This window comes from Trichechus manatus, unplaced genomic scaffold (genome assembly GCF_000243295.1).
Source record: "Trichechus manatus latirostris isolate Lorelei unplaced genomic scaffold, TriManLat1.0 scaffold00003, whole genome shotgun sequence".
In the NCBI taxonomy this organism is placed as follows: domain Eukaryota; kingdom Metazoa; phylum Chordata; class Mammalia; order Sirenia; family Trichechidae; genus Trichechus; species Trichechus manatus.
In genome coordinates this window covers 22,643,750-22,654,337 of record NW_004443939.1, presented here as the reverse complement: position 1 = coordinate 22,654,337, position 10,588 = coordinate 22,643,750, and the positions used below count along the sequence as shown (strand labels likewise).

Here is a 10,588-nt window from a genome sequence, read left to right as displayed (position 1 = left end):
TAACCAATGTCATAAAACAATATGTGTACTACTGTTTCATGAGAAACTATTTGTTCTGTAAGCCTTCACCTGAAGTACAATAAAACAAACAAACAAACAAACAAATCCCTTGCCATTGTAACAATACTAACCAAAACTAAAGCCAAACCCACTGCCAAAAAGTGGATTCCGACTTACGGTGACACTATAGGACAGAGTAGTTAGAACTGCCCTATAGTGTTTCCAAGGAGCCGCTGGTGGGTTCAAACTGCTGACCTTTTGGTTACTAGCCAAGCTCTGTCAAAGAAACTTAAATTCCAAGGTTTTTTTTTTTTTTTTTAAGAGGTTATCCCTTGGGAAGGAAGACAAAGACCAAATCCTTTGGGTAAAGTTAATATAAACCCCACACCTTCTCATACTGCTTTCCTTTTCCCTTTTCCTTTCCTTTCACAAATATTTACTGAGCACTTAGCTCAAATAGCATCTCGTGGGGAGGCTTTCTGTGACTACTCAATTTTAAATGGTGTCTTTGAACTTTTTACTCATCATTGCATTCCCTTTTTATTATATTCTTAGTGCTTGTCATTACATTATCTGTTTTCTTGCTTATGGCCTGTCTCTTTCCCTAGTCACGCAAACTTCCTAAGAGCAGGCACGTGTTGTTTGTTTTACTCACTGCCTTACTCAGTTCCTAGCACAGTGTCTATCATATATTAGGTCAGCAATAAGTTTTTGTTGAATGAATGAATGGTACTAGGTACAAGAGATACAGTGTTGAAACAGAAATGCTCTCTACTCTTGTAATGAACCCCGTCAGTGGAAAAGAAAATATTCAATAGTTAAATAAATGTTCACTCAAATGATATTTAGACAAGCTCTAGGAAGAAAAAGTAGAGGATGTGTGAACGTGCATAACAATGATATCTAATGCCCATTCGGAAGATTCAAGGAAGAGTTCCTTGAGAAACTGCCTTTTAAGCTAAAACTTGAAAGATGAGTGTAAGTTGAGTAAGCAGAAAGGTAGGACAAGAGTATTCTAGCCAGAGAAAAAAATTTTGTAGTTCCAATGCATAGAAAGAGGAGTTTTAGAACATTCTTTAGAAGTTTCTGCCCATTACTTTGAATATTAGAACTCTCTGTAGTTAGTAAGAAATCTACGATACTTATAGAAATAGCTACAGAAACAACAGAATAGTGGTAATTAGTATTCTTGAGAACATCTACTGTATTACCACTCACCAGATGCCTTTTAGTGGGGCATAGAATACAATATGACTGAATTATCTATTGCTCATTCTCTATTTCACCTCACCACACATGTATTGGGCATTTATTAGGAGTCAGTCATGGTATTAAAGTGTTTGGAAGACAAAATTAATAACCCAAGTGCTCCTCTCAAAAATTTACAATTTGATAGAGAAGAGAGTATTTCAATATGAAATGGTAAATACAGAGATAGAGATGTGCATGTGAAGAAAACATAAAATATAAAGAACATAAAAAACGAAACATAAAGAAAGGGCATGTATACCAGGCTGGGCTATCAGAGACTTCCTGGAAGAGAGGAAGATCTGAGTCTTGAAGGCTAATTAGGAATCAAAAATTTTAAGCGTGGAGTGGGGTGGAAAGCTAGGGGAGTGGGTAGAGGCAGAGAGGATTACATGAGAAAAGGCTTGGAAACATGGAATAATATGATATGTATAGAAATGAATGAGGAGTTTTGTATTATTATCATGTAAAATGGGGATGTGAATAGGTGGTACCTCATAGGTTTATTGTGAAGGTTCAAAGAGTTAATGCATATGAAGAGCTTAGTACCTGTCTGGCACAAAGTGAACAAGTGATGTTGGTGATCTAGTAAAGGAGATAATGGCTGTGGGGAGTGGGCTCACCATGTGACAGGTGATATGAGGTTTAAGAGACAGGAAAGACACAGGACACAGGAGGTCTTTGTATATCATAATAACAAGCTGGGACTTTTCCTATAGGTGATAGTGTGTCGGTGAAGGATTTTAAGCTGGGGAATGATATGGTCTTATTTCCACCTTAAATACATCTCTGGGACTATAACTGAAAAATAGATTCGAAAGATGCTTAAGACAAAAAAGACTAGTTATGATGCTATTAAAGTGCATCAGGAAAAAGATGATGAAGATCTGAGCTAAAAGAGTAATAGCAAAAATAAAGAGAACAGGATAGATTCAAAATGTACTATGAAGCGGAATGAACAAGACCTTTAGAATGAACGGGTATGAGGAAAGTTTTGAGGGGGATAAAGTAGTCAAGCATCATTTCAGATTACCTAATTTGAGTGACTAAGTGGCTGATAATACCATTAAATAGAAGAGTGAATAAGAGACACAGTGGGAGAAACAGACTGATAAGGTCAAAAAAGATGTATTCACTTTCTGACTTGTTGAGTTTTATATGCTCCTCAGATATTCAAGTAGTCACTTGGTGTGATGGTTTAAAAACATGGCTGCAAATTACTTTACCCTCTTCCCCAACTGTAGGGAAAATTCTTGTAGTAAAGAGGCTTGTGAGTTTGTATTAAAGTTTCAAAATAGTGTTTATATATTTACATGCAACCACACACATTAGAATAATGGTTTGGAATTATTTTCATAATATTTTGATTAGTGATTTTCAAACCTCCTTAATCTTGTGGGTGTGGTCTGGAAGTGATGCAACTCAGTAATTTCTGAAGCGCGCTGGACACTTGGTATAAGTTCTCCATTTTGGGGACACAGAGAACATGAAAGCGTTCATAGGAGGGCCACAGAGCTGCCTTGCAAATTAAGGAGGAAGATACAGTAAAACCTGTGAAAGCTGGAAGCTGTTAAAGGCAGAAATCTGTCAGAGAAGGAAAACTCAAATATTTTCCACTAAAATGAGCAATAGAAAAGTGGTAAGGTTGCATCCTCTCAGAGGTGGAAAACTGTGAGACCCAGAAAAACAAGGCAGTCTCATTCAGTTCTCGTTCTCATGGGTTTCATTATATATGAATACAACTTAGATTTATATGTACTAATGGTTGGGAGCCCTGGTGGCACAGTGGTAAAGAGCTTGGCTGTTAACCAAAAGGTTGGCAGTTGAATCCACCAGCCACTCCTTGGAAACCCTATGGGGCAGTTCTACTCTGTCCTACAGGGTCGCTAGGAGTCAGAGTCAACTTCATGGCACGGGTTTGGTTTTTTTGGTTTAATGGTTGAGAGGCTAAGAGACTTCTCACTTTTAACTACATGAATGTTTCTCATTTGGGATGCCCTTCCCTTTGTTCCCTTCAACTGAAATCCAGTTTAATTGCCGCCTTTTGAGGAAAGTGTCCCTATTCTCCAAGCCGATTTAACAGCTCTCTTCTCCTATAGTACTTAACCCTGTCTGCTTTCAACCACAGTTAGCTGGGTAGTTGACCTTAGTCTGTCTACCTCAATAACAGTAATAATAGTAATGGTGATATTTCACATGATCAGAGAACATTACCTTTTACAAAAGACATTGGCCTTCATTATCTCTTTTGATTGTCATACCTTTGTTACATAGGCAGGCCAGAAACAATAGTTCCCATCTTACAGATAGTGCCTGACACTGAGGAACTGAAGAAGTTTGCCCTTGAAGACGGGGACTTGATAGAGTCATTTTTCCATCTAATCTACTATACTGCACACAGTCAGCACTTAATAAAGACTTGTGTTGACTTGAATTATAATGATTTGATGACCAGCCATTCTTTTTCATGTAGCGAGCACTTAAAATGGAGGAGGACATGAGAGAACTTTCCTGTTGTGAGGTATCTAAACACTGCGTGAGTCACGAAGTGCACAGTCTTCTCTGATCTGGTTGAACATTGCTTAGATTCCTATCTATCTCAAAGAGTTTCAAAGACATTCATACTTAAAGTGGATCGGGAGAAAGATGATGAAGATCTGAACCAAAACAGTAATAGTAAAAACAAAGACAACAGGATGGATTCAAAACGTACCTATGAAGTAAAACAAAAAAGACCTTTTGAATGAATGGATGCGAGGAGAGGTTTGAGGGAGAAAAAGTAGTCCAGCATTATTTCAGATTACCTGATTTGAGGTTATTCAAATCAGGTAATCTGAAATAATGCTCGACTACTTTTGAAATAATGCTTGACCTCAAATAAGACAGACCTCTGCTTGGTACCAGCTCTCCACTAACAGCTGTGTGGCTTGGGCAAGGGTGACTTACTAGCTCTAAGACTCAAACTCTTTATCTGTAGGAGAATGATAACACCAATTTATAGGGCTATTTTGATAATTACATTACACCAAACTGTAAACTTCTTTAGAGCAAGCATTTGGCTTATTATATATGTGCATAATATGTATATATATAATGTGCATATATGTATTCACACTATAAACACACACACATATATATGTCATGTAAAGAAAACAGTTGCTGTTGAGTTAATTCTGATTTATGGTGACCCCATGTGTGTCAGAGTAGAACTGTGCTCCACAGGGTTTTAAATGACTGATTTTTCAGAAGATATTTCCAGGACTTTCCTCTGAGGCAATTCTGGGTGGACTTGACCCTCTAAACTTCTGGTTAGCAGCTGAGCATATTATCCATTTGCACCACGCAGGGACTCCATATATTATGTAATAGGTGTTTAATAAATGTAAGTTCTTTTCTACCAGCCATTTCAATGTACTTGGCTTCTTGCATAGATACTATAATTCAAAAATATTATTTCGCAAGTTATCTCCCCTATAAGAATGAAAATTCCTTCAGTTCTAATGAGAGTTGTTATTATTGTATTTATTTATTTTTAACAGAAAGGGTAAGTGTACATGAAGAAAGGTAATTAGTATACACAAAGTCACACATGGAGTTAGTGGTTGATCTTGAAATATCTATTTTGGTTAACCCTTCCTCTACCTTACCCCCAGACCACTCTAGCTCGCTAAATTAGGTTCACTAAACTAGGTAACTAAACTCCAAATAGGTTATGATTCAGTATAGAAGATGGGATTGTAAACGCCAATCCTTTTTTTTTTTTTTTGCCATTTACTCGTTAGCATCAGGCCATTTATTACAAAACACTATACACCTTCCACTGCAGGCAGGTTATATACTGAGAGCAAATTTCTTCAGATAAGACAGTGAATAAACTCTCAACTCCATGTTGATTAGTAGTAGTTTTTCTAGCTTTAAATATTAGCCAGACACAGAAAAAGGTTGGACTGTAAGGTCTGGGTGCACAGTCTTGATGGAACCAGTTAGTTGTGTGCATTTCGTTGATCCTTCCTTCGTCTGAGGTGGGGATCCTTCTTCACTGCCTTCATAACTTTCTCGTGCTTGTTGGCCAGTCCTCTGGTGGTTGTTCATGTGATGTGCTGCTGGGCCTGTATAACGCTGTCCAGGCACATGGTGACATGCTGGTATTGACATTCTGTTGATACTGAGATTCAGGTGAGTGGGGATACAACAGGGCATCTTCTGGTAGAGTTTATAATCCATTGGTGAAAATTTATCAAAACATTTAATGAATTCACTCTTCTTCCTCCTACTCCTCCTCTACCCTCATCCCTCAGTTATTTTCACTGGCTGAAAACAGTAGAAACTCAAGACTGTAAGACTTCATTACTTTTATAGAATACACTGTAGTACATTTACTATAAATAATTCACACCATACTACACTTGTCAAAAGGAATGAACGAAGTATATGTCATGGCACAGGAGCCTTAATTTTTATTGTTTTTGCTCACTTACTCACTAATTCTCTAACTCCAGCTCCCTGTCACTATGAATTAGAGTGGTTCTGCTGTATACAAATATTGTATTCTGGGTAATTAGATATTGGGATAGAAGCCTCAGTAAATTACTTTAACTGGTGTCAGTACTGAAGCAAATAAGAAGTTTTTAGCTCTGTTTCTAGTTTGGCTTATTTTCTGACCCTAAACAGCCTGACATAAAGGAGTGCTTTTCTTTGTCAAAGGCAGCCTTTTCAAATATAACTGCCAGACACACTATTGAGCTATGTGTTCAATTCTAATTGCCTGAGATCTTTTCAATTTGGCAGTTTCATCTCTAATGCAATGGATGTAAGATTATTTGGAGGTCTTTTCAGTGGGTTTTCCATACTGGTGATTAGGGCAGAGGATTTGAACACAAGCAGGCTGCTGGCTATTTCTTTTGGCCAATTTAAATTGATTCATAGAAGTCCTTTGTACCCCAGGGAAAGGGCAGAACAAATCCAAGTGAGTGAGACAGCTATCGGTACGCTTTCAGATGGAATAGTAGAAAAGAAGAGGCGGGGGATATTTGGGGAGGGGAAACACTCTAACTACTGAAAAACCGGAGCTCTAGGCAGTCTGACAGAAATATTGAAACTTAACCGATAGGATTCTATATAGAATCAAGGTCACCAGGAAAATTGTTTCCAAGATCGATTTTGATCTCTTTAGGTTAAAAGGGCTATGTAAATAGAAAGCATTCTTCGTATTTGATTCCACAGGGAGCCATGGTGAGCAAACTATTTTTTTTTTTTCCCTTGGAAGTGTTTCCAAAAGAGAGTAGACAACTCTTTCTGAACCTCAAACTGCTCCTGAATGTGTTACATCAGAATAGCAGAAAGGGTGTCAGCTAAAAATTTAGTTTGGATCAAGCAAAAACGGGGCTTAGAACCACAATCAAGGTGCTGTTGAGAAAGATGACCCTCTCTTCAGAGGGTAGACTAAGATGAACAATTCAAATTGGGCACATCCCAAAATACTCTTTTTCAAATATATTGGCCCTGGTTATGAAGTTCCCTTCTGATTTGTCATTCCAGGGAGAGGATAAGGTACATGACGAATCATGTTAGGAACATTGCTACATTATCTCTATTTTATAAAGAGGGAACTCCAAGGGAAGTTTTCATGGTTCCTCAACTCCATCTCCAAATTGCTCAGGAGAACTCTGTATGCCACATCAATTAATTGGGTGACTCCCTCTCTGAGGCAGAAAGGAAAACATTTCCTTATTCAAACAGAACAGGGACTGTGCACTGTTGACAATATTGTAACAAAGCCATTTCAATTCTCCCTGAACACATGAAAACAATGCAACATTTCTCTAGCAAGAGAAAATAGCAATGATTTCATTTTGTTGGTTTGACTTGCTTTACCCTAGAACATATGCAAAACATCCATCTGTCTCCTGGGTACTAACATTCAATTTGTAAAACTTCATAGTAATAATGAAATGCAACACTGATGCCTGGCACATTCGTTGAACAAATAAGGGTGACAAATATGGCATATGTTGCAGAGACCAGTAGGCAAGTCCTGTAAGCTAAAGGATTTTTGTTGTTGTTATTGTTTGGTAGGAAATCTTAGGAGCTTATACAATGATTCATTGTTTCATAAAGTGTAGAATTCCACAAAAAAATAAACAAATAAAAATAAAAACCAGTTTTCAACTATCACTCTCAATCAACTAAAAATAAACAAAGCCAACCCCTGTGAAGAGCTAGCTGCAGCAACTATTTCCAAGCTGCCTTCCTGAAGACTAATGCTTTGTCAACAGTCTTGCTTTGAAACTCAAATTTCTTGAGTGATGCTGTTTGAGAATCACCTGAATAAATGCAATGTATTGGATAAGTAGAACTCAGTAAGGCCTCCCGAGGCTTCAGAATGTGTAAGATTTGATACTCAAATATAGAGCTACCTAGTTTTTTTAATATAAAGTAGAACACCTTTGTACATATATTCATAAAAAGACATGTTCAGGAATGTTGATAGCAGCTCTATTCTTAACAGCCACAAATGGAAAATTATCCAAATGCCCATGAACAGTAAAATTGAAAAATAAATTGTTGTATAGTCATAAAACATCATACTAGACAATAATAATAATAAATAATCTATATCTCCCTGCAACAAACATGGATGAATCTCACAAATAGTTGGACAAAAGAAGCAGGATGCAAAGAGGTACATACCACAGCATTCCAATTACAGAAAGTGAAGAAAGAAGTAAAACTAACTTCTGCCACAAGAAGTCAGTGGTTACCCTCTTCGGGAGTGATTGTAAGAGAGTATAAGTGGGGCTTCTAGGTGCTAGCAAGGTTCAGTTTCTTCATCTGGATGCTGAGTATGTTCAGTTTGTGAAAATTCTCTGAGTTGTACATGATAATATGTGCAAACGTGTGTGGGTGGGTGTTTTTATATAATACTTATAAAGGTAAGACACATAGCAGGCCTATATCTAACTCATTCCCTCGTCTCTATTAAAGTAACACCTATATCATTTTTTCACCAGCCATTTCAGACCTTTATGTTTTTCCTTCTCCTTGTCTATAGGCTTACAACAGGTCCTTGTTTTCATCCATCAAATTTCATCTCTCCTTTCATTAATGGACTTTCATATCCCACATCAGGTAGAAAACCTTTTAGACCAAATTGGTAGGCTGAGAAACCATCCAGTTCAGTAACTGCCCTTTTCAGTATGATCCTCTAGGATTCTAGCATTAAAGATAAAAATATTTCCTTACATGCTTTAAACATCCTAAAAAGACAACACAGCCTTCAAAATTTAAAACAAAATGTTTCTTAAAAGTCTGGCATATTTTACAGTATTTGTCTATGATTTCAACGACAATGTATTCTATTCCATGTCACCAAAAAACCTGATCTCCTGTGTGTGTGTGTGTGTGTGTGTGTGTGTGTGTGTGAGGCATTAAAAAAAAAAACAAACTTATTGCCGTCGAGTCGATTCCAACTCATAGTGATCTTATAGGACGGAGTAGAACTGCCCCATAGAGTTTTCAAGGAGTGCCTGGTGGATGCGAACTGCCGACCTTTTGGTTAGCAGCCATAGCACTTAACCACTACACCACCAGGGTTTCTGTGTGAGGTATAATATATCTTAATAACAATGATAAGGCAAGATGTCTATTTCACCTTCTGTCTCTATTTTTCTCTCCCTTAAAATGAAGAATTTATTCTCACTCTTATTTCTGAACTGCTACTATTAGCACTGCTAACATTACTGAAATAGCAATTATTGGGTACTTATTTTGTGCCAGCCATTGATCTAAGCAATCTACACATATTATCTCATTTAATCTTTACAATCTTGTAAAATAGGAGCTGTTAATATCCTCATTTTTCAGATAAAGAGACTGAAGCTCAGGGAGATTAAGTAACTTGGCCTAGGTCAAAGAACATATATATACACAGCTTGATATAAACCCAGGTATTCTCACACCAGAGCTTAAGCACCTACCCTTTGGAGTTCAATTAAGTGTAAATTAAGTAAAATACCAATTACTGGCTTTCTTACATTTTCCTAGGAGCCCTGGTGGCGCCATGATTAAGCACTCAGCTGCTAACCGAAAGGTCTCAGTTTGAACCCACCAGCCACTCCGTGGGAAAAAGATGTGTCAGTTTTCATCCGCAAAGATTACAACCTTGGAGGCCCTATTGGGCAGTTCTACTCTGTCCTATTAGGTCATTATGAGTCAGAATCTACTTGGTGGCAATGACTTTGAGATTTTTGGTTACATTCTTCTAGCACAGCCATTGTCAGCGCAGTGAGACAAATTTCCTCTTTTAGTTTGTATTTATTTTGTTTGTTTTCATTTGAGTCTACATCAAAATTTCTCATATAAGAGATAACCAGTGGCTCTAAGTCCACTCTAAGAAAGTAGCTAAGGGTCCTCTCATCATTACTTATCATCATTTTGTTTCTTTAGAACCTAAAAACTAGATGGCCCATTCCCATTTCAAAGTGCAAATAACAGAGAATGCCTTCAGCTCATGCGCAGCCAGGAGTTGCCTTCTCTAATGATGTTCTATTGGACTTTTTGAACCAAGTCCTCAGAGACTCAAATATAATCTACAGAGGAAGTGGGAGTATACAAGTCATGAAAGCAAAGAAATTATTAATGCATTGGCATAATCTATGCACACAGTTCAATGTATCACTATAGAGGTGCAATGATTAAAAATATACCTTTTTCATAAGCCCACATCAAACATGTCTGTTCATCTTTTTCACCACTAGACCTGCTGGGATCACAAGCTACCAGATTCATATCAGCTCCATTATCCAGTAAGAACTGAACCAGGCGAATGTGACCGTGGTAACAAGCAGAGTGCAGTCCTATAACAGAAAGAAAGAACAAAAGAAAAGGAGGAAAACTGAACTCCAACTTTCAAAAGACAGCCATCACCACATAGTAGTATTTTTGCTAGAGATATAAAGCAAGAACTGATTTCTTTGATAAAGAATTAATTGTATTATTCAGTAGATAAGATAATACTTAAAGCAAAAGAAGTATCTTAGTCAATCCTCCATATAGACACTCTTTAACATCAGCAAAATTTCTAGTATTTCTACATCCACTGCAATTATGAAGAACAAATGTTAGTATATTTACACAAGTAAAAGAACAAAGACTTCAAACAGGCATTTCTCTTGGGGGCAGGGCAATGTGGTCAGTCTGTCCCTGGTATGACCACAAGGGGGATACATTGACTGTAGATAATTTAAAACAATAATAAAACTGAACGGAAGTCCAAAAGTTGGTCTGTTTTTTTATTATCACCATGCATTGGCAATTCTAAATGATGTCATTTGATAAAATA

At 37.3% G+C, this 10,588-nt stretch overlaps 1 protein-coding gene across 1 annotated transcript in view; it reads right to left on the bottom strand.

Moving 5' to 3' along the window:
• TNNI3K (TNNI3 interacting kinase) overlaps positions 1-10,588 on the bottom strand; it is a 424,853-nt gene that overhangs the window by 230,972 nt on the left and 183,293 nt on the right. Inside the window, exon 11 of the mRNA XM_004369062.2 lies at positions 9,954-10,103. Within this exon, the coding sequence (XP_004369119.1) occupies positions 9,954-10,103 (150 nt within the window). The remainder of the gene's footprint in view (positions 1-9,953; positions 10,104-10,588) is intronic.